Source organism: Biomphalaria glabrata, chromosome 9 (assembly GCF_947242115.1).
Source record: "Biomphalaria glabrata chromosome 9, xgBioGlab47.1, whole genome shotgun sequence".
Taxonomy (NCBI): domain Eukaryota; kingdom Metazoa; phylum Mollusca; class Gastropoda; family Planorbidae; genus Biomphalaria; species Biomphalaria glabrata.
This window is the reverse complement of record NC_074719.1, coordinates 30,821,840-30,847,661: the sequence shown is the minus strand read 5'-3', so window position 1 is coordinate 30,847,661 and position 25,822 is coordinate 30,821,840. Positions and strand designations below refer to the sequence as shown.

The window sequence follows — 25,822 nt, the reverse complement described above, 5'->3', positions numbered from 1 at the left end:
TTTTCCTTAAATATTCTATAACATAAGTATCTGCTATAATTGAGAAAATATATTTACCTTGGCGGACTCTAGCTGTGATAAAATATTTTTAGTTTCTAATTTTTGTTGCTTAACATCTTGAATTTTCTGTGTCATTTTATCTGCTCTTTCTCTTTCCATTTTAAGTTGGTTTTGCATCAGCTTTCTGTCAGCCTGTACATTTGTATACATATATTATCGTTTTTTTTTATTTACTTAATATATGCTTTAAATTCTAAAATTATTCTATGGTTTATACTGAATGCCACTAAATTAGCTAGGAGAGAAGTTTTGTAAGTATATAGTTTCCTAAATCCATCTACATCAATATAGGCTAACCCATTAACATCCACAAAGATGTGTGTACATTGAAAGTGATAGCTTTCAGTGTAAGATCTTCACTCACATACGTTTGGTGTTTATTTTAATCTTGTTTATCTTGACTTTTATTAGTAGCTATTTAAGTATTAATACAATTAATGGATTGATTGACTTTGTAAATTTTCCTTCAGTTTGTCAGGGTCAGTGATATAGATTCGGATAAGTTCCAATTCTCCTGAAGGTGTGCATTTCAAAAAGCCTCTCACAGTGCCAGCTCGTTAAGCAGAAGAGACTGTACCTACTGAAAGGTGAAGGGGTGAAAGATGGAGCTCGCTTAGTAAGTTGAGTTTCTCTAGGAAAGGTGTTCTGTGATTTCATACTTCTGCTGTCTTGTGGTATTATTTTTTGGCCTCCTTCAGTTGTAAGGGCCATGGTTCATCTCTTAAGGACTATGGTTAATCTCGTAAGGACTATGGTTCATCTCTTAAGGACTATGGTTCATCCCGTAAGGACTATGGTTTATCTCTTAAGGACTATGGTTCATCCCGTAAGGGCTATGGTTCATCTCTTAAGGACTTTGGTTCAACTCTTAAGGACTTTGGTTCATCTCTTAAGGACTTTGGTTCATCTCGTAAGCACTATGGTTCATCTCGTAAGGACTATGGTTCATTTCTTAAGGACTAAGGTTCATATCGTAAGGACTATGGTTCATCTCGTAAGGACTATGGTTCATCTCCTAGAACAGAGTGACAGTGCAGCCCTATTATGGAGAGACACTCCTGTTCGCTTTAGTGGTAGTGGAGCCGGCCATCTCTTTTATGGCATGCTTTTCTTCCAGAGCTGAGGCTTATGTTTTTTTCCCTGTGCATAGCTTTCTTGGTCACCATCTCTCTCAATCTAGTGCGGTCTAGGGCTATGTCTTTCCAATGGTCAGTATAAATGTTCACTGTTTTGAAGTCCCATTTTATTACATCCACGTAACGGAGGCTGGGGCGTCCAGTTTTTCTTGAGCCAGACGCGAGTTTTCAATAAAGTATGCGATTGTCCTCAGTTCCTGTGACTGAGTTGTTGCTAAATAAAAAGTGACACATCCCTTGAGAAATATCAGAAAGTTTAGAGTGTCCATCATGTATTGGCAATGACCTGATGCGGTCAGCCGAGGTGTCTCCTCCCCAAAAAATGTTTCCAAAAATATTTTCCATGAAAGATATCATTGGTGTTTTCTAGTGTTGAACCCTAATACAATAAACAAATTATTTACATTCATTGAGAGCTATGCAACTGTAACATTTCATTAGTTATGACATTTTATCAAAAGTTATTACATGCAAAAGATACATCAATGGTTATTAAAATTAGAAACAGACTTAGCAAATGAATTTTTTTTACTATATTACAAAAAAGTCCTTACAGAAACATTTTACATTATATTTTAATCTCAATAAAAAATGTTATTGCTAAGCCATTTTGGCTGCATTAGAACAAAAATGGCCCAATAAGGGTTACCTTAATTAATCCCTAATATTGTTAATGAATTTAACCATTGAGGAACAAGAACAGAGCATAATAAAGCCTCAAGAAAATGTCATTACTAAACCATAGAGGCAAGCATCAGAACGATAATGGTACAATAAAGGTTGTCCCTAATTGAAAACCAATAATAGTTAATAACTAAACCATTGGATGCAGTATCGGATCAATAATGGTACAATAAAACTTCTCCCTAATTTAACCCCAAATAAATTTTTAGTTATTAAACCATTGGAGCTAGTGTGGGCTCCATTATAGAACAATTCTGGAAATCCCTAAAAAAATCTGGTAGTGATTTTATCTTTTTTTGAGCCAATATGGGCACGATTGAGGTAGCCTCTATTGACACTTAATGGGCACCAATAGCGCCAATTTGCAAAAGATAGAGCGCCCATTATGATAGCTTAGGCTTGCAATTGGGACAAATAGGCACAATGCTGGGTCAAATGAAGCAGCGATTGCACGAAGGTATCTACGTCAGGTTTCTCTCAGAAGACAATGTGTTCAATCTTCGACGTCTACAAAACAAAAGAAATGGTCATAACAGAGCTTCTCTATGCCGATGCTTGCGCCCTGCTAGTTTACAATTAACATGATCTCCAGATCGCGGTCAACGAATTTACATACACTGCCACCTCTTCCGGTTTATTTATAAACCTCGGGAAAAGCAGAACTCATGTTCCAGAAGGCATTCAATAAAACCTACTCAGCCCTAATGATCACAGTAAACTGACAGCCCCTTAACGTGGTAGACCACTTCACATATCTAGGAATGATAGTATCAAATCGCTTTCAAAGGGAAGTTGATAACCATCTGGCCAGGGCCGGAAGTGCTTTTGGGGCTTTCATGGCGAGAGTTTGGCGGAATAAATCGCTTCGCCTGCCTACAAAAATCAATGTCTACCAAGCAGTGGTTCTCTCAGCCCTTCAATATGGATCTGAGAACTGGTTATTATTCAGAAAGCAACTAAGACTACTTGAATGTTTTCACCAAAGATGCTTGCGCTCCATTATGGACATACGGTGGCAAGACCTTACTAGCGAACGCAGCATAGACAGTATAGAGCAAGGATTCTCACTCAACCTGTGGTTCGCGACCCATTTCGGGTGGAATGACGATTTTCCAGGGGTCGCCTAAGACCCATAGAAAACATACTTTTTTTGTTTAAAAAGAAACTTGACACTGTAATAAAAAAAATTCCATTGGTAGTTACTATTCTGTTTACTATCATTGACATTCGAGGATAAATGATTAAAAAAAAAATGAATCAAAATAATTTCGGACATTTTAATCCTCACAGCAGTTTCATTGACAGTCCACTAAACGGCGCGGCAAAATGTAACGTTGCGCCATTGCAGATTTGTTTTCACGTTATTAAAAAGGATATCCGTTTATTACGCAGTAATACGCCATCATGTTATTGTAGATTATATTTTTATAATGAAACAATCCATGAAAATGGATCTCTGTAACATTAGCGACAACACAAATAACTTTAGGGGTCGGCACATAGTGAGAAATTGTAAAAGGGGTCGCGGAACTAAAAAGGTTGAGAATCGCTGGTATAGAGAAACCTCTTATGGTCTGACAGTTACGCTGGGTAGGCACGTATCCAGCTTTGACGCAAACTTGCTTTAACTGGCATTAAATATTCGTTGCAGGCGGCTTCAGAACGAGACAGCTGAAGGTCGCTTACAAAGGCCGCGGGATACACATTTGAGACCAAAATAAAATCCGCAGGCGAGGACAGACGTAGACGGCGAAAAGAACATCTAAATCGACCACCGGCGGACAATTGTTATGCCTTAGCTAGATGTGGCAAAACCACGGGAAATACTGCATTCCTCATTATTCTTCGGATTCGAAGACAAGCCTTATTATTATTATTATTTATTATTATTACACCCAGTAAAGTGTATCACGCTTAACTCTTTTGAGTTAGCAGTAGTGTCATGTTGTCTAGTGTTAACATAGCCAGATAAAGAGTCGTAGCAAAAGGGCCAAAAGTGGCATCTTCGAAACTGTTTGACCAATTCGAATTGAACGAATTGAAACAAGAGCTTGGAGACAAGTAAACTCTAACGGCACGTGAGTCTACAGACACGAACTGATTTGAAGTAGAACCGAACATGGAGGAATTATTGAAAGTCCTGAAGGAACAGATGCTGAACAAGTCGGACCAACAAATGGATAGAATTCTGGGGCCAAATTGATTCAATACAGGGTAGTGCTACACAATCGTTGAACAATGAACCATTCCTCAACCAAGACTGTGACTGTATGCAGTTAAAATGGAGATGCTGACTTTTTTATGGGGGCCAAAAAGTGAATGAATCAGGATAAATTCTTGATAAGAAAAATAAATTCTACTTGAATTGTTTTATAATACCGTAGTAAAAAAAAAAGGCTCAATATCTAAAATGTAGGCCTTTACTTGTTTCTGCTAGTTACAATTTATAATTCACAAACAAATATTGAGAAAGTAAAATTGGAAGAGCAATATGACAGTGGCTGCCTCTGAATTGGGACTCATGTAATGATCTTTGTTTAACAGCTTATTCAAAATCATTCATATTAATGAAAGAAAATATGCATTTAATTGTAATTTATTAATAGTTGTTGTTTTTTCTTCAAGGGCTATTTTAAATTACATATAGAATATAGGTAAATATTTATTTACACATTTTTACCTAGAATTAGCTTTTATAATTAAAAAGGCAGATGATGTTAAGGTCTAACAGTTAATGAGCAGGGTGTCATGTGGTCAGTACAACGACCAACCTCTTTTACTTTTCCTAAACTAAAGTCAGGTACCCATTAGAGTTGGGTGGACTATGATAGATACGTTACCTCCATTTTAATTTGATTTTCTTTTATAATCTGTTTTAGTTGTTTGGCTTCATTCTCAGCCCTGTCAAGTCTATTTTGTAATTCCTGATTTTTACTGCTTCTAAGTTCTGCATCTGCTTTTGCTTCTTCTGTTCTATGCAGTGAATCTTCTAACTCACCAAGTCTCTGCAAACATAGACACTAAAACTTACTACAAGATAATTCTTTCTGAGATTGACATACATTTTATTTTTGACGCCTGTCAGTGACTTTAAAAAAAGACAAATTTAAATTTACTAAAGTATTTGGTATCAAGAAATGGTTATCAATGCAGAAAATATTTTTGAAAATATTTTTAACATTTATAACATTTCTTTTTTTAAACAATAACCTTAGTAATGTAAACATAAATAACTCACTGTTTTTGTTTCTAGAGAATATACATTGATAAAACCTACATGACAAGAGAATATAATAAGCATTTTTCCATGAATCAAAAATGTTTATGTACCTTAAAAAAGCCATTTGAGTTGACCTTTTGCTTAATGCGTAAAATAATTATGTATTTTGATAAACATAAAAGGGTAATTCATGGGCGTAGCCAGGATTTTTTTCAGGACACCTCCCCGATGCCAAAACAAAATTATATATATATATATATAGTACCCAGGGTGTCTGGGGGAGCGCTAAGAGCTCTAACTTCGCGGTGCAAAGCCCCGCCGCCAAGCACTATTTCCGGTACTGAAAATCAACGAAATGCATATTCTGAGGTATCTACATGCATTATCCTTCTATTTAAAAAATTTATTTCAAAAACCTAATGTGCAATTCTTACTGACTTAGATCCTCCCGCGCGGAAAGCTGTTTCTACAAAAATCTGTCGCTGGCAATGTCTGAAGCCTCTTCCCAACTGCTCTGAGGACCTCCATGAAAGTGTGGTGCCAAGTTGTACTAGGATGTCCCTGTTTGCGTTTTTCTCGTAATGGCTTCCATGTCATCGCAACTCTGGGTATGCGTAATTCATTTTGTCGGAGAACATGTCCCGCAAACCTCATGGGACGCTCTGTCACAACCTTACTAAGGGGTTGACTCCCAGTTCGGCATAGGATTTTCTTGATTGAGACCAGATCTCTATAGCTGACTTCTAAAATTCGTCTTAACCATCTATGTTGAGCCACATTTAGTCTTTTTCACTTTCGGCAGATGACTATTCACTGCACTTTATTAATGGAGCCCAGCCACTGGGGGGAATTCATTTGGGGGCCCCTTGCTACGCCCATGGGTAATTATTATCTTGTTTGCGCAAGTTATAGCAGAGATCAAAGTTCAACCTCACTGTCATGCGAATTTCAAGTTGTTTTTTTTTCATTGTATACTTTTTGCGCATTTATTGACGATTGAGCACAGGAAGTCTTCATTGCCAAAGTACGATCTGTTACGTCCTTGCTTTCTGCGCCTTTGTTCCGCTGTGCGTTTCCTTTTTTGGCGTGGGACTGTTTTGTTCTTTTCCCTTTATCGGTAAGGTTAATACTAATTTTTAATTTATAGCTAGCTACTCGTTATCGGTTCGACATTTTAGTTCTGTGGAGAGTTAATGTTTGTCTTCAGTAGGGACTCGGTCTTTGGACTCTGGGTTGTGGACTCGAGTGCAGAACGTTTATCTAGATCTATGTAATACATGGAGCTGTATTGGTTGTGGTCAGTGTAGGCACTACCCGTTGGGTATGTTAGGAATTATGTGTGCTTAATTGTAACTCTGTTACTTTATGAATCCCTTTGTATATTTGAATGCTTAACTAAAAAATGTTGTTTAGTTTGCTTATGTTAATCAATATTCATTGATCATTGCATATATCATCACAATAAACATTTGTTAAGTCAATGCCGTACGACAGGTCACTGTATTTGCATTACCTGTGTTGACTTAACGAGCCAAGACTTTAACAGAACAACCCCAATTTGTTGGTTGGTTTGCTGTGGTTGGTTGGTTGGCTGGTTTGCTGTGGTTGGTTGATTGGTTGGTGTGTAGTGTTTTGATAGTGACAGGATCTTAGCACTTAAGATAAATTCCAATTGGGAACAGTCTGACTTCCTCTACCCCGCCATCACTGAACGTCGCTATCTGCGTGACGCATATGTTGCCAGACACCACGTGCCTTCTCATAACTGAGCGCTCGCATTTGTACGGTTGCCTGATGAAACGTGTTTGGTGCTTCGTATCTGCCAACGCACCCTTTCTAGCGAGGACGTCTGCCGCCTCACTGACATCACACCGCATTGCAAGGGCATCCACTGCATAAAAACAACAGCTCCAATAAATCGGTGGATGCTATCTGCAGCACCGACTGCCTCACCTATCGCGGGCGACTCTCCCCCATGGCGAGGAGACTGGAGTCCGTGACCAGCATGACAGTAGTCGCGCTAGTTTCTTTGTTGGACATTAAGACTCGAACGCCCTAGTTATTCCTGTAAGGTCAATGTTCAGAGAGCATTCAGCAAACAGCATGTAGCGAGCTTGTCTGGGTCAGTCCTGTCCACCCGGATGTAGTGGGGTGCTTCATTACCGACCCTTAGGTGTAGCAGTAGATGCCATCTGATAGGTAAGACTTTAATATGTTTCGGAGTATGGCTGGTGATATATTCTTCTTGGTGGCTTTGTCCTAATCTACAAGGTTCATGTTTATTTGTGGGGTGGGCAATCTCCTCCACGTAGGGCACGCATTAAATTGTTTAATAGTTACCCGGTCAGCGGAAAGTCCAGCATGCTTTGACAAATTGGCCGCTATGTGTAAGAAAGACCACAATTTAATGCACTTCTTTTCAATCCATTGCCTAACTAATAAGGATGTGGGAAATCGCGAGTTGCCCCTTTAATAGCTTTCGTGCGCATTTAGCATCGCCCTCTTGGACAAAGTCTCTGACGTAAAGTACAAAATGAAAATCTTGCAGCTACATTTCATGAGGATAAAAGAACGAAGTAAAGCTGCAAGCAAAGTGCTGGGGGCCCTCAGTCAGGACTTGGGGTGAAGAACTCCCGGTCTAAGCCTGTTAGTTGGATAAAAGCCTTTCCAACAATCAACGGGATAATGGCGCCTTCGGCGCCGATTCCCTACAGGACCCTAACGGATTCAAGCCTTCCCTAAAGCTCTAGCGCAAGGATACCGGCACTTTGAAAACACCAAACAAGTCGCTCGTTAATTAAACATCCGTTCGGCTATTTTGCCTTCTGTAGAGGTTAGTGAAATGGGTCTGTAGGATTCCACGTAAGTCGTGTCTTTACCTTTCTTGAAGATTAGAACAAACATTACTTGTACAGTTGTTACAGTTGATTTACAGTTTGTGTTATGACATGCCCCAGTTTATTATTATCCATGAAACAAATATTTGGCCAAAACTGCTTTAGACTTTCACTTATTATCCGCTTCCCTACCCAAACTTGGCCCCGCGAAATCCGTTTTGCATAGGTCCCCACAATTGTTAAGCCCGGCCCTAATACTTAGTGACCTGTAAATATACATAGTAGATTATTTGTTCTCTTTCCATAACTTCTTGGTCACAATGGTTAAGTCCGGCGCTGCTATTTAGTGTTTGTAAAATTTTTGCTTGTAAAATGTTTTACATGTTTCGGATGTTCCTTCAGAGTTGACGATAGTTTAATCCCTAGTCCAAACCTCTCGCAGGACGAAGGGGGATGGGAGCGGGCAGGGTTTGAACCCGGGACTATCGATAAATCCAAACGACAGTCCAGCGCGCAAACCGCACGACCAGGCAGCCATCCATATTGACCGGTGGATACTTGTTCTCTCCCCCCACCGTCATGCTTTTTCGTGAGGTGACAATCCGCAGAAATAAGAGAGTGATCTTTCCTTTACTTCTTCTTCTCGTCCAAACTCTTGAGCGACGAAGATAATTATATATATAGATGGAGTTGAAAATCATTCTGTAGTAAAAGATCAAGACAGCGTCATAGACCCAAACGACAGCGATACACACACACACGCAAAACATAGAGAATCTATGGATGAAACATTATTGATTAGCATGCATGACTAGATTGACACTAGAAATGAGAAGATATCTTCTTCTTTTTTTTTTTTTTTTTGAAGTAATGTCTGTAATCTATAAGATAAGAATTTATTTTTTTAAATCTATTTTATAGATTATAATTAGGCCTATGGAAAAATAAATATTATTATTGGTTAACAATGTGTTCATTCTCTAATTTTGTTATTGTTTAATTTTTCTTTATTCAATTAAATCTAATATTTCGTACATTTACATCCACTTTATATCTTATATTATTCATTTTCTTAATTAAATTGATTTCTATAATTTGATCACTGTAATTTACTAGTTTATATTTTAATATTTGGAAAAATATGGGGGCGGGGGGGGGACATAATAGAACCTAAATAAAAACGTAAGAAATAGATAATTCTATTGGTATTTAATAAATCTGGATATAGATCTAGATCTAAAACAATTACTTTGCATATAAAAAACTTTAGCCATAGAAATTGTATATTTAGAACTACAATGCTCTTTTTTTTTTTACACGGTTAACACATTTCACTCGCACAAATTATCAAATATTTTATAAAATGTTTTTTCAACTCAATAAAAAAAATGTTTTGTTTTAAAATTATATATAGCTACATATGTAAAAGAAATTCTTATTTGTAGTTGGCAGCTGATTCACACCCCCACCCCCATCCCACCCCCACCCCAAAACAAATCTTGCTATATGTTGTTGGTCACGTTTGGACAACAAAAGAATGTCGTGAAAATGACCCGGGTCGTTGATAAACAGGATTATCGTTTATAATGTGCTGAACTCTATACCAAAATAATGTACGATGAAGATGAAGCACTCGAAGTCAGTGATCCTATTAGCATCGATGCTCTGGTTCTAACGTCATTAAGAAACTGAAATTCTACAAATGAGTCTCTTCATTTTTATAAGGCAATAATAATTAATATTTTGAAGTATCTGATATATTAATAAAATGTGAAAGTCCATGCAGTAATACTAAAAAAAACATTCTTTAAAACTCTTATAGTTACCCTCTGCATTATCTTTGAGTTTTTAGTTTCTATTTCCAGCTTTACAATATCACTTTCCATGTGTTGTATCTTGTCTTTCATGCTATTCTTTTCTTGGATCAACATTTGAGCTTCTTGTTTGTAGTTTTGACTTTCACTTTTCACATTTTCCAAATAGACAGTCAGTCCAGTTATAATATCATCTAGTTCATGGTGTATTTCCACATTTTTTTCATTTTGATCTAAAAAGAAAAATCAATGAAGGCCATTGAATAAAAAAAGTTAAAATAAATAGACCTTTAATAAAAATTATATCATACTTTGCATATCTATTGTCAGTGTATGATGTAAACATGGCCTAGATCGATGAAGTTATAATGATTTCATAGAGTTGGTCAACATTTTTTTTAGGGTCTTAAGTTTGTTTTAGGGCTACAATACATACACTACGGTCTAAGTTAGTACCCAAGGAACATTTCTGCCAAATTTTATCAAGATTGGTCAAACGGTTTTGATTTCTATTCGGCACATACATACATACGCCTTACTTTCTACTTTCTATAGACTAGACAGATATTACCCGCTGCCCGCGTGTCTTAACTTGCGTATTGCTGATATAGTCACTGATATAGTACATTAGAGACAATTCAAGAAAATAATAATTTTATAAGTAAAGCGAATGCATGAATTCATGAATAACAAGGTTACAAAAGACAGTTTGTGTGGAAACACAAACTCAAAATCGGCCCCCGAAGTAAAATGTTTTACATAATTCGGATAATCCTTCAGCTTTGAAGATAGTTTACTTCCTAGTCCAAACCTCCCTCTGGACGACGGGGGATGGGAGCAGGCAGGGTTTGAACTTTCGACCGTCGATAAATCCGAACGACAGTCCAGCGCGCAAACCGCACGACCAGTGGTCCTCCCAGGTAGGCTTCAATATTTTCAGAAAGAACATCCGAATGAAATTATATCAAAGACAAATGAGAGATAAGAATGGAGAAAAAAGGTTAACAGATATTGTGTAGTGCCCCAACGGTCCAGCAGATCAAAGGATAGGTGAAAGTGAATGTAAAGTTAGATGTGAACCTGGCCTAACTAGTTTCCCTTTCAGACCTTGTGGTCTATAGGGCAGATGATGTAAAGTTCATCTGTTTTTGTGGCCTACGGTTAACGAGGGTGTCATGTAGCCAGCACAACGATCAACCGCATTTACTTTTCCCCAACTAATGTCAGGTACCCATTAGAGCTGGGTAGACTCAGAAGTTGAAAATCCCAGTCTTCACCAGGATTCAAACCCGGGACCCTCGGTTCGGAATAAATAATGTAATTGTTTTGAAAAGGCTCAATCTCATATTTGAATCCTCAAAAAAAAAAAAAAAAAATTTCCGCTGTATAAAAAAAATGTTCACGAAAATGAAATTTATAAGATTACTATTCCTTTTAAATTAGGTCTAACTTATAATGCATACTAATTAGCTTTTTCTCTTTTAAAAGCTGCTTGCACAACTGATTTTAAAAACTAGAATTTTCGCTTTCAGGAAAAAAAAAGTAGCCGTTGCATCAGAACTTTGAATGGTCTAAAATATTGTGAAGTCGGATTTTCAATATCTTTTCTAGTTTACGAGATCTAAACGGGACGGACGGACAGACATTTCACACAAAACTAATAGCGTCTTTTCCCCTTTCGGGGCCGCTAAAAAATATTATGAATGGAGCTAAAAATAGCTAATTGACCTACACTTACGCGATATTAAGAATAGAGTTGCACTCATGTAAAAATGCTATAGAAAAATAAATTTGAATATTAATTTAATTAAAATATGAAATGAATGGACTATAATTAGAATGTTTATGAGTTAAAGTATAAAACTATATTTGCGAAGAGAAGTTATATCATCTTAGAGTTGAATTAGAGTTTTATACCTAGGAATGGAAAGATGTGTAACATTACGCCGTAATAACGGTATAATGGAAGGATGTACATCATGAATTCTATATTCGCAGATATTCGGAAAGAATTTATGTAAAAAATGATTTTGAAACACACATTTGAAGGTTAATTTTATTAAATAATGAAATCAATGGACCTTCTTTTGTATTTTCATTAGTCAAAGTTAAAAAATATATGCGCAAAGTGTAGTTCTTAAAAATAGATCTAGATCTAAATCCTTTCGATCTTTTCACATGTTAACATTGTAAACAAAACCTAGATCCATAAAATAGAGTTGGTCAACTTTTTTTTTTATGTTCTTAAGTTTGTTTTAGGGGTACAATACATACACTACGGTCTAAGTTAGTACCCAAGGAACATTTCTGCCAAGTTTTATCAAGATTGGTCAAGCGGTTTTGATTTATATTTGTAACATTCATACATACATACATACATACCTCTTACTTTCTACTTTATAAAGTAGAAAGTAAGAGGTATGTATGTATGTATGTATGAATATATATATATACAGAGAGAGAGAAAAAAAATAGAAAAGAAAGAGAAGCGAGAGATAAGAAGAGAGAGACAAATATCATAAACTAAACGTGAACACTAAAATAATGGGGAATAATAATCAGGATAGAGATATGTTGAGACCCCTAATCCATCAGCAGTGAATTCTCTTTTGGCTTCTGATGTGCAGCCTTTGTAAGTGACCTCCAACTGTCTCGCTCCGAAGCTACCTGCCGCCAGGTGCTCTCTTGTCAGTTAAAGCAAGTTGGCGTCAAAGCTGGCCTTAAAAGCGTCTACGTGGGCACTCTGTTCCGTCGACCACCTTTCAGCTCACCAAAAAGGACTGGCTTTTAGCATACACTCGTCGTTCATACGGGATACGTGCCCTGTCCAACGTAGCTGTCGGACCATAAGAAGTCCCTCTATACTGTCCATACCGGCGTTCGCAAGGACATGGCCGATTGTAGTGCGTCTTCCCACCGTCCTAGATGGAACGCAGCATCTTTGGTGAAAGCGTTCAAGAAGTCTTAGTTGTTTTCTGTATAGTTCCAATGTCTCAGATGCATATAGAAGGGTCGAGAGAACCACTGCTTGGTAGACATTGATTTTTGTAGGCAGTGCTGCAGGCGTCCAAAAGCATTACTGCTAAATCGAATAAAAAATGCCGTAGATCCACATCTATGTGACTAACAAGCCAGCTTTCGAAAGGAGAGATCATGCACAGATCAGACAGCGACGCTATTTTGGAACAATCCTTGAAATGGAACCCCCCCCCCCCCAGGTCAGTTTTATAGAACATAAGAAGGCGTTTGGTCGAGACCAATCGTTATAGAAGGCCTGAACATCGAACTTCAACGTCACAACATGTAGGCAGTTTAGACCAATAGGTCGTTGCCACGTCGTACAGACCTGTGACGTTGCAGGTCAGTGTTCAGGCCTACTTAAAGAAATTTTAAAAATTTGGCGTTATTTTTCACATAAAATCAAACAGTGCAACATGTAGTCTTTGATAAGACTCTTCTAACTCTTCTGGAATAAGTAGAGTAGCGTTAAGTGATCACCTAAGATCAGCATGGAAACCTCCCGATACAGTGTCGGTGGCACCTAGTGCGGTAGCTCAGGGTGTCACCCCTCCCCATCAACTATCTTGAAATATGTCCCAATGAACACTATTGCTGTTTTTTTTTTTTTTTTTTGCTGACCAATACTGTGAGCTGATTGCCTACTTCTATTGATTTTTACTCAAATGTAAAATCCCAATGTTTATTACATTTATTCAAATGTTATTGCAAATTTTACAATAATATTGAATTAAAATTATAAACAGACTTAACATCATATTAACAGGTTTCTTTTGTTATACTTTAAGACAGAAATGGTATGACGTTGTACTGTATCATTTACACTTAAACTACCATCTAGATGTGTCTAGGCATATTTGGGCATATATCTAGAGATTTTATTATTATCTTTTCCCATGTGTCTGCTTTTACCAAGTTATAATTTTGCCAACTTGGTTGTCACCCCCAAATTTGCGTCGACTGGTGCGGACGTCATTGCTCCCAAGATATATCTGGAGATTTTATTATTATCTTTTTTAATGTGTCTGCTTTTGCCAAGTTATAATTTTTCCAGCTTAGTTATCACCCCAAAAATGTCGACCGGTGCGGACCGCAAATAATGACGCCTCTGGTCCAAGATACCTACTTCTTCCCGACAATTTCGATTAATATATTGGAGTAGACGTAGTAATAAATAAAAAAATTAGCCCGCACAACGTAACAGGTTTGCCATGCGAACAGCATAGCAGGCTAATACACTATTACCCATTAGTAGGCCTACTAATCCTGACCAAAATCGCTCTATTTACTTCAGAATATAGAATAGGCTATATATATATATTAAATCTGTAATAATAAATGGCTCTAAATCAACACCGATAACAGTAAACTCAGGTGTACCACAAGGAACAGTATTGGGTCCACTACTATTTTTAATTTACATAAATGATTTACCAAATTGCATTACTTCAGGAACAAAAGTCAGATTATTTGCAGACGATTGCATAATATATAGAACAATAAAAACAACACAGGACACAGATATTTTACAAAGAGAATTAGATGAATTACAGAAATGGGAATCAAATTGGAGCATGTCTTTCCACCCAGAAAAATGTCAGTTGTTAAGAGTAACAAAAAAACTAAAACAAATTAATTCCACTTATCTTATTCATGGCAAACCAGTAACACAGACTAAAAACGCAAAATACCTAGGTGTTATAATAAATGAAAAACTGTCATGGAATCCACATATTGATGAAACTACAAAAAAATCAAACAAAGCATTAGGATTTATTAAAAGAAATTTCTATAAATCAAATAAGAACATAAAACTAAAATGTTTTTTAACCTTGGTTAGGCCAATAATAGAATATGCATCCTCCGTTTGGGACCCCTCAACTCAAGAAAACATTAAAAAAACTGGAACAGACACAAAATAGAGCAGTGAGATTCATAACAAACGAATATTCACATTTAACTAGAGTAACACCTTTAGTAAAATCACTAAATTTAGAAAGCCTTCAGGACAGAAGGCTCAAAAGTAAAGTAGCAATCATACATAAAACACTGAACCATAATCTTCAAATACAAAAACAAAATTTAATAAAATACTCTGAAAGACACAAAGATAAAGGCACATTCCTCGTCCCATATGCTAGGACAAATTTGTACAAACACTCCTTCTTCCCTAGTGCTATTAGAGCATGGAATGGGTTGCCTGAGCTAGCCAGGAAAACCAGTGACTTGGCTGAATTTAAGTCATTGGTTAACATGCATGACTAAATGCATGACGCGTAGGACGTAATCAACTTCTTTTTTGAAGTAACGTCTGTATCATATAAGATAAGATAAGAAGATCTAGATCTAGACAACATCTAGATTTCGTCACTAGTTCTAGATCTAGTTTAGATCTGGATCTAGACTCTTGATCTAAACTAGATCTCAATATAGAACTAGAATCTAGATCTCGATCTATGTAGCATCTAGATTAGATCTAGAAGCTGGATCTCTAGAAGCTAGATCTAGAAGCTAGATCTAGACTAGGTTTAGGTCTAGCCTAAATAGACTCTAGATAAAGATCCAGAACCTTTAGTAGCCTAATCTAGACTAGATCTTGAAATCTAGAAATAGAATCAAGATCTACTAGAGCTAGATCTAGGTCAATATTATGATCAGGATTAGTAGTAATGCCATACAGTGCCATACTACTGGGTTATAGTGCACTTATTCATCCGATTCACTTCTTAGTGTGAATTTGTGATACTACTGCTTACGTAATAAGTATATTTGCACCCCTTAAGCTATAAAAAGATAAACTATCTTCTTAATGGATTATAAATGTAAATTTTGTTCAAAATGTTTAATACAATTAAATCTAAATCTAGATCTATGTCTGGCCTCTATTTAGTAATTTGGTCTAATTTAGATTGTTGTCAAGTGTATAGCCTAATGAGGATATGTGAAAACTGCGCGCTATAAAAATAGTTCGTTTTTTTTTAAACTTACAATTCAAACGAAGTTCGTATTAAAATTCTTTTTAAAAACAACATTTCAATCAGTATTTCATTCAATGAGCTAGTCAATAAATGGAAAATATATTTTATAATAATACATTGATACTTCTTCTATTGTGACCTTATATGCGATTTTTGTACCAATGCGCGAATCTATGAATGAAGCTTGATTTATGAAGAAGTCTGTGACCTTTTCAAAAGACTTACCTCCCCTGAAATTTTTCATTTAAAAGTTGTTTTTTATCTGCTTGCATAGATAATTTTAAAAATTAGACGGTTCACTTTCGGAAAATAAAGTGGCCGATGCATCAGAACTTTGAATGATCTAAAATATCAGGATGTCCCATTTTCATTTTCTCTTCTAGTTTCTGAAATCTAAACGGGACTGACGGACGGACAGATAGGCCACACAAAACTAAAAGCGTCTTTTCCCCTGCTAAAAATCCTTTAAAAAAAACCAACTTATCTAAAGGGTAAGAACTCCGTCATTAAAACTATATCTAACAATAATATACAAGTTATTTCCCTTATTCGATATCAAACAAAAGAATTAATTACCAATAATTAATTGACTAATTGAGTATTTTTGTTTATTGATTCGTTTTGTTAGGTAAATTGTAGTAGCCTATCTGTTACGTTCAATTTGAACGCTCAAATTTCTATCGCTCCGTTTCCACAGGCCTAATATTAGACATTGAATTCTATTATCACTTTTCTCCACTCCCTTTCCCTTTCCTCCTATGATATGTTTATTTGGCACAACGTTTAGTAGGCCTACGCGCTCCAGACTATCGACTCGATCGACTAAATGTATCGAATTTTAGTAGCCGTTTCCGGGGCCAAGTTATTCTTATTAATCTTTATCTATTCGTTTGCCAGCGAAACCTAAGCTGAATGCTTGATAATAAATTAGTAATAGAACCCAGCTTTCCCTAAAAAAAAAAGTCCTAGTTACAAAATATTCTTAGGCTTCTCAAATCAATTTTGAAAAATTTGATATGCTTTATGTTGCTATTTTGCAAAAATAAATAAATAGCCCCCCCCCCCCCCCAAAAAAAAAAGTAAATATCTCGTTTTTACCGTGAGAATTTATTGGATTTTTAGTTCAAAATCTATAATTCATGTCCATCAAAATCTTATCTTTTATTATAAATTACAGATGTTCTTTCTAACAGAAAATAGTTATCTTTATTTATAATTCTTTTCTTCCCTAATCAGATCGGACGTAAAGTAAATGGGAAGATCACTCTGGGAATAGTCCACGAGAAAAAAAAGAAGGAGAGGGGGGGGGGTGTAGAACACGCGTAGTCACAAAATAGCAACCAAGGGGCAAAAAGCACGGCTCATGAAAAAAAAAGAGGGGGGGGGGGAACACGTTTTCACAGCTCGCTACGGATGGCTGCACGCTGGACTGTCAAACCCTGCCCGCTCCCATCCCATGCGGGAGGTTTGGATTAGGAAGTAAACTATCGACAACTCTGAATGAACATCCGAAACATGTAAAACATTTTACAAACACTAAATAGCAGGGCCGGACTTAAAGCATTGTGGGGCCTATTCGAAACGGATTTCGTGGGGCCAAGTTTGGTTAGGGAAGCGGATAATAAGTGAAATTTAAGAGTCTGTATTAGAAAATAAATTCGTCTATGCATTTTATTCATTCTTTACTGCGTACAGAATTACTTTACGAGCCTTGCGTGTAGCAAAGTCATACAGTATATCATAATAATTCTGTTTCCCACATAGATCCCGCTCAATAGCAAGAATTACCAAATGTTTCAATCTATCTTTGAGAATTGTTGACCTCAAGTAATTCTTCATTAGTTTTAGGCGCGAGAAGCTTCTTTCACATGATTACACAATTACGGCTAATGCATAATGCCGTTTTTATTAATAGCGCCTAGGATTGACGTTTTCCATATTGAATGACACCCCAATTTGACAATTTTTTTCTATGTATTGCCGTATATTTTAAGGACTTTTTCGTATATTTTGCAATTTCGGGAGATTTCCATGAGCTCCTGGTAAATCGACAGGAGTGCGAGGGAAATCTGTTTTAAGTTATAAAATGGTTTAATTTAATAATGTATACACCTTGACCGACCCTGCAAAATAGCGGCGTATGCTATGCCGCCGGTCGACTAGTAATAAATAGTACTTCAGATGCTAAAGAATTCTTGACTGCATCCATATGTTTAAAAAAAAAAGTAATCTATATATATAATTCTCTTCTTCCCTCAAGAGTTTGTCGAGTAGTAAGAAGTATTTCTGTCCACGAGAAAACAAGAGTAGTATTCACGCTACGGACGACTGGCTGCGCGCTTGACTGTCGTTTAAATGTATCAAACCCTGCTCGCTCCCATCCCCCTTTGTCTTGCGGGAGGTTTTGGACTAGGAACTAATCTAAATAATCTACTATATGTAAATAGCAGGGCCGGACTTAATCATTGTGGGACCCTATGCGAAACCGATTTCGCGGAGCCAAGTTTGGGTGGGGAAGCGGATAATAAGTGAAATTTAAGAGTGTGACAGATGGGGAAATGTGACGTGTGTTTAGCGCGTTTAATGTCTAGGGGATGATTATTTTTAAAGCTATCACACACCAACCTATCAGCATATGAATCGGGAGCAGACACGCAACGAGACAAAGCAATGAAAGATAGATACAAAAGTTAAAAAAGAATATTTATTTACATAAATATACATATAAGAATAAAAAGGGGAGGGTTTGCATCTATCTCTAAATAATACTAGATTTAATCATCACTCTGGCACCTAATAAAAGAGTATGTCACTTTGTCCTCTGACTTAGCTGGTTGTCCTGTTGATGTCGCAGCTGGCTGTGTTCCTGGCTTGAGGTTCTGCAGCTGGAGGTGGCGCTCTAGCGGATAGAGGGACGCCGGTGATATAGTTCTTGTGGAGTCTCAATCCCCAAAATCTAATATCTGTAGTGGGCACAGTAGGGCGGGTGGCCGGCTACCGTGGGCACAAGGTTACTGCGGGCAGAGCGGATCTGCCGTGGGCAGCGTAGTTGACAGGATATGTCCAGTGAGTTGCAGAGGGTTGGCGTAGCTATGATGTCTCACACAGATCTGAATCTATAGGGACGTCGCACCTAATAGCTTGACAGGTGGGCTGTCGAATAGGCGGGCAATGCCGATAGCGCCAAGTGGTAGAGTTGAGTAGATCTCAGTAGGCAAGTGCAGTGCTGAATAGCACTAAGCACATAAATAGGCAATAGGTGATTAATCCAATAGATAAATAGGCAGGTAAATAGATCGTTGATCCAATAAATAGGTGATTCTCGATAGCAAGTAAATAGGCAGACACCTGAGGGAGGCTGCGGATAAATAAAGACAAGTTAGGACATGTCTCTCATACATCTTATCGATGCCCTCGACTGAGGTGCATTCGTCAGATTGGTAAAATTGCTTTAGAGCACAAAGGGGAGATGATGACAAAGGGGATTTGGAAAATAGACGGCAGATAGTAGCAATATAGAAATGTACATAGAAGGGAAAGAAATAATATAAAAATGTACATAGAAGGGGAAATAATAATCTTAAATAAACAACACAGGTGGATAGTGAAAGAGTGGGGGGGGGGGGAAATGGGCGGTGGTCAGCGACCCAGACGATTTGTTTACATATGACAGTAGGTCGAGAACAATGGAGAGCGCTTGAATGGAGAGGGTGTCCGTTCAAGCGGCGCAACTCTCGTTAGAGTGAAATGACTACAAGGGAGATAATTCATTACAGTGGGGGGGGGGTAATTCATATCTCTTTACTAGACGCAGTATCAGTGCGCTAGTAAAATTATCAAGGCGGCCAACCGAGATAAAGGAAATAAAATAAGATGTACAAATATATACATGGTTGAGCAACGTAGCATTAATAGATTAATGCAATTCATAAATACATACATAGGACATGTCTATGTTAACTACTTACGCCAGTGAGAAATACACAATGCACTAATTAAATATAAGTGAATAATAAAATACACATAATATCCAATGGAAATAGCACAAAAGTAATTAAGATGGAACTTGTGATTAAGTTCGGCTTACCACCAGGTATTCCTCTAGGAGTGAGAATAAATGAAGCAGTCCAGACTCGATAGCTCAGCTCGAATGAGAAAGAGAGAGTCTGACTTGATTTAATTTACCTTATATACAAAGGCCTGGAAAATGTGAGCGGAAACAGGAAATGTCCTAGGCTTAGAATTATCTTACACGTGGGTGAAGTCCGACAAGAGATCGGATTCGCACATTGGGAGGTCAATGGGCGTGTTTGTCCTCGTGGTCTCCTAGATCAAAGAGAGACATAGGAGAAAGGGGGGGGGGGAGGAGTGACTTGCATTCCACACAAGGTGGTGTCCACTGCGGCTGTCAGACATCCTGCCGATAAGATAAAAGAGTCTGCGTGTATCTTTGCCCCGGTCAAGGGAAGATAAATGAAAGGACGCGCCTTAACTATCTCCAATGTGGTCAACTAAGTCTAGCCTGGAGCGGAAAAGGTGTGGCGGGTGAATAATTTAGGGGTAGGATGGGGAAATAATTAAAATAAAATAAATAAATAATGAAAAATAATAATTAATGCTGTGATAAATTTGAGTGACTCTGACAGCGAGTTTTTGACTTGTCACAAAGAGTTTGTATTGTATTGTATGACAATTTTTTTTTATATATTTCCGTACATTTTAATGACTTTTTCGTATATTTTGCGATTTCGGTAGAATTCCGGGAGTTACTGATAAATCGACAGGAAATCTGTTTTAAGTTATAAAATGGTTTAATTAAAAATGTATACACCATGAATTAGAGCGGGTCCTATGAAAGTACGGATCCTTTGGAACTGGGGGCCCACTGCGGTCGCATAGGTTGCAGTGGCCTAAGACATGCCATCCGGCGTATCCCTCAACAGTTTAAACGAGAAGAAGTAAAGGAAAGATCACTCTCTTATTTCTGCGGATAGTCCACGCGAAAACAAGAGGGGGGCGTCACAAAGTAGCAGGGCCGGACCGTAGTAACCAAGAAATATCACACTTTTTTTTTTATTTCTACCTCACGTTAAAAAAAAAGAGGGGGGGGGGCGGTAATCTACTCTGTAGTAACTATCGATGCAACAGAGCACGCTCAAGAGTTTGGACACCATGGAAAGATCACTCTTTTATTTTTACAACTCGGACGGAGGGCGTTATCCTAGGTAATATAAGAGGCGAAAAAAAAAGAGGGGCGTCACTAAATAGTAGAACCCTATGCGAAACGGATTTTGCAATTTCAGGATATTTCCAGGACCTGCTGTTAAATCGACAGGAGGCCGCGGGAAATCTGTTATAAGTTATAAAATGGTTTAATTTAATAATTTATACACCTAAAATTAGCGCGGGTCCTATAAACGTGCAGGGCCCACTGCGGTCGCATAGGTTGCAGTGGCCTAAGGTTACGCCGCCGGTCGACTAGTGTCTAGAATTAGAATTAGGCCTATAAGCTGAGGCGAACAGGAAGTAGACGTTTTTTAGCTATTAAAAAAAAGTGCAAATTTCGTATTAAGTCGTCTTACAAAAACAAATTGGGTAAAAAATGCCCATAAAGAATCGTTTATGGTAACTTTAACCACTGTGATTTTTATCATAAATCACAAAAATATCTTACTTGTTATAGACTAGACTGATGTTTAGTGATAACAAGTTAAATTTTAGTATTTTTTTGTTCATAGCAAGTAGGAGAATTAGTGATGAGTGAATCAGGGTCCTTATAGCCTAAATGTACCAAGGGGTGCACAAGTGATAAAAACAAAACAAGAGGAAACACGTATATATTTACATTTATTCTAAAAACAAACCAATTTCGCATAAATAATTCCTTTCAATTAAAGCATTAACTATGCTTATTTTTAAAAGTATATATTTTTAATCGTTTCTTTTTATTCTTTCAATATAATAAATGTAGTAAATAAATAAGTGTTATCTCTATTTTTATTATTGTATACTTACTTTTGCACCACCTTTTTTAGAGATATATTGTATATTACACAACAATTTATTGAAGTATATTACTTTATATACTGCAATGATAAAAATATATATTGAAGTTTATGTTGTGCACTTGATGCAAGAACCTATTGAAATTTATTACTCTATATTATGCGCATGATGCAATAATCTATTGAAGTTTATTACTCTATATTGTGCACTTGATGCAAGAATCTATTTGACTTTATTTCTCTATATACTGTACTTGATGCAAGCTACAAAAGCAAGTTTCGCGAGGAGAAATGTTAGCAAAAAAAGAGTTTAAAGTAATGTTTAAAAAAAAATAGGAGAAAAAAGGTACTTATCGATATGTCATCTTTCAAAAATATATTGGCTCGAAATTCCGAATAAAGAATCGTTTTTGGTAAATTTAATCACTGCGGTTTCGATCATGAAAGTGCTTAGTTTTCATTGGCACTCGGAAAATAATAGGCAGTTTTCGTTTTTTTCTCGTCCTCGGCAAGTGGTGTGATGACCTGCGTGTATTGCTTGTATATGTGGCTTTTTTTTTGGTGTCTAGAGTCTAGGACAAGGGTCGGCAACCTTTTGAGTCGGAAGAGCCAAAAAATACAATTTACAAAACTTCTAAGTTTTTAAAGAGCCACAAAGTTTTTCTTGCCATCTATAAATAGTTCTCGCATAATGATTTTTTTTTTAATGAAAATAAAAAATTCATATACAACAAATGTTATATACATACATATTATTAGATTATTAGATAATTATTTTTATTTCGGTACAAATTAAAGAAAATAAGCATTTGTCACGCCCCTAGTGACACCTCATTATTCACAAAATGAGGACATTGTACCTATCTCAAATCAGGTCAGCGTACCCACGCTTAAATGCCAGAAAGACGCCGATTAAAACTTAGTTCAAGGCTACAGTAGGGAAACATAATTAACGTAGGTTAAATTACAAAAACAATTAAAAGGAAAATTAAATGTAAACGAGTCAAGGAGTCAAGGATGGGTATTGAGATGTCATGGTTCTTTATTCTAAGGAAAGATATAGAAGGAGGAGTAGCTTGAGACGAGAGAGAGAGCTAGAAAGTTAGACTTAAAAATCGCTAGTTTTAAAGTAAATAGTTACTCATTTTATTGATCATTTTCACTGAATCGTGTATCTGTTTTATATATTTTGTACATACATTTATTGTTTCAAGTTTACATTAATTAAAACTCAAGAAAATCATATCAGCACTTTGTTACTTCATTGATTATTGAAGTGTCTGAACTATAATCAAGGCACCTCCGGACCTGCATATGTCACAAGTTTATATCATCAAGATCATCAAATCAAATAAACATAATAAACACGTGACAGCATTTACTTACAACATTAACTTCAATAACAAACAATGAAGAAGATGAATCATAATTGCAATGCACCCTTGTACGGTAATAGAAAATTTGGATACTTTTGGCTCATACGTTAACTTGTTTTTAATATTTTATATCTTAATATTCAATTGTTAGTTTGCTTCTTACTTTACTCTCAATTCTATTCATGCAAGAGAACGCTTTATCGCACCATATGTCGATCCAAGATAGTCAGCACTCCAAATACCAACCTCTTCACTTCACTGTAGCATTCTGGAAGATTATTCCATGCGCCGAATCAACTCGCGGCATTCCTTTTAAAGCTGTCCACTTTTATTGCGTTACGTACATACATTTCTGGACCTTTAACACTTCCAACTTGCTTTTCAACTCTGTAAGTTTTCCACCCCACAAACCTTTACTTTTTAAATCGATCAATTGCATGTCTAGAGATTTAGTATCAATTACCAATGTATCAATGTGGATTTCGTTACTTTTTGTGTTTAGATGGTATACTAGGAACGCTCAAATCTATCAAGAAATTTATCTTTGATTTTTTTCATAACTGTGCTGAAATAATTCGTGTCAAAAGTTGCACTGATTTTATCGCGATACTGCTTTAGACATTCAAAATGAAGTAATTTACCGCTCTGAATATCTTTTGCAAAAAGAATTAATTTTTCTTCAAAACAAACCAATTCTACCAAAACATAGACTGGGATTTCTTTTTCCTGCAGTTTTAGATTCAGCTCATTTAAGTTCTCTGTTATATCGATCATAAAGTAAAATGTTTGCAACTATTTGTCGTTCTCTAATTCTATGTGATTAATGCCTTTTTCTTTAGAAATGTATTTATTTCATTCAAGCAGAAAGCAAAACGTTTCATCCAACTTACCTTTGGAAAGTCATAGCACTTGTTGGGAAGAAGGACGTCAGGATAATGAGTATCCATTTCGTTTAAGTGACTGACTGCTTTTGACAAGATGCTGTTAACAATCTTGATTACCAAATTCATGACCTCATCTATTTCGGTCGGAATCATTTTGGGCACAAAGCGCTTCTTGGTGCATTATTCAGTAAATCGTAAGAATTTAATTGTTTATTTTGCTACGACAAATCTTTGTTGCCCTTTTACTTGTTTCCTGTTTAACTTCTGGCTCCATCAGTTGACATTGAAATGATTTTATTTAAATCAATCTTATTGTCTTCAGGGTATGGCATGACATTCGCTCTATCGTCCCCTTACTTTGTCATGAGAGCGGTAGCAAACCTAGAAGTTCTTCTTTTGGACCTTAGGAAGACATATACCTGACAAAAGGGGCAACTTGTGCCGTGTCTTTATGTCGCAAGACTCATCCATAGCAAACGATAAGACAGAAGAAAGTTAAATATCTTCCACCAGCAAATATTTTACATTTGAAGACATTTTAGCTATTCTATCTTGTACTGTTTTAGCGGTTACTGGCAAATGTTTGCTTTTTTTTTCAAGATCTCTGGTTTATTTTTGAAATCACGAAACAGTTCTTCAGATGCACGTAGGAAGCAGTCTTTGACATGCTCATCATCTGTAAATGGTTTGCCTTTTCGTGCAATTCCTAGTGCTACGCAAAGCTTGCTGGAATATCAATATTTGTAGATTAATTTTAACTATGAGAAGATTATTCGCTTTTAACACATCTACTTGAAACAACAAACTATACGCCGTGGTTAAGATGTCAATTCGTCTTGCGTCAAAGCGAATTAAAACCTACATAGAAACATCCGAAGACGGCGTCATTCCAGAGCTTCCGTCAGATTGATAAAAGTGACGATGCGTGTAATGGGAGACGAGGTGTGTGGTGAAAAGCGAGTACAAGTGGCTGAAAGATCGAATCGGCGCCTTATCTTCGTTTAAAGATTCAGAACTATTTTTAAAAAATGTGTAAATAAAATATAATATTTGCTTATGGAACAAATAGCCGCAGCTTCACATCCAAAGAGCCGAATGTGGCTCGCGATCCGCAGGTTGCCGACCCCGGGTCTAGGGCATCCTTGTTTAAGTGAGTGTGCAATATGCTGGTTCACCAGATAAATCGGTAACAGGCACGCAACAAACAGACAATAGAATAAGATACAAATATTAAAATGTACACTGGTATTTATTTATACAAAAATTAATGAAAATGCGGGGGGGGGGGAAGCTTCTTATCTCTTAATCAGAATGTTTCAGCATCACTCAGCACACGTCTAATTAGAGAGACAGTGTGTGTCACTTTGTCTTTCATTAAACTTAATCCTATCGGCTGGCTGTGGTAGAGAGCTTGCAGCTAGGGATGACACTCTAGCGGGTAGAGGGTTGCCGTCAACTCAGTGTTGGCGTTGGAGTGTTAATCCAATGTCAATGAGGTCGGTTGTGGGCACAGTAGTGCGGGTGGCAGGCTAACGTGAAAACAATAAATAATTCAGGCAGGAATGATCTACCGTGGGCAGTTGTATCAACAGTAGTGCTAAGTAGTATCACATAGGTGTGCACATAAGCGTTTACGTAGTTGCGAGTAGGATAACAAGCTGAGAGAGGCTGCGAATAAAACATACACAAGTTAGGACACATCTCTAGTGCATCAATACCATCAACTGAGGTGCATTCGTCAGATTGATAACATTGCTTTTGAGTACAAACAGGGGAGATGATGACAAAATAAAATAGTTTAAAGGGATTT

The 25,822-nt window shown here is 36.9% G+C and overlaps 1 protein-coding gene across 15 annotated transcripts in view; it reads right to left on the bottom strand.

Annotated features, from left to right (window-relative positions):
• The window catches only part of LOC106073466 (centriolin-like), a 276,342-nt gene that overhangs the window by 190,026 nt on the left and 60,494 nt on the right, over positions 1 to 25,822 (bottom strand). For all 15 annotated transcript variants that reach the window (XM_056040843.1, XM_056040842.1, XM_056040844.1 and 12 more), the window contains exons 14-16: positions 9,764 to 9,984; positions 4,721 to 4,885; positions 58 to 192 (exon numbers count right to left, since the gene is read on the bottom strand). In XM_056040843.1, the coding sequence (XP_055896818.1) occupies positions 58 to 192; positions 4,721 to 4,885; positions 9,764 to 9,984 (521 nt within the window). The remainder of the gene's footprint in view (positions 1 to 57; positions 193 to 4,720; positions 4,886 to 9,763; positions 9,985 to 25,822) is intronic.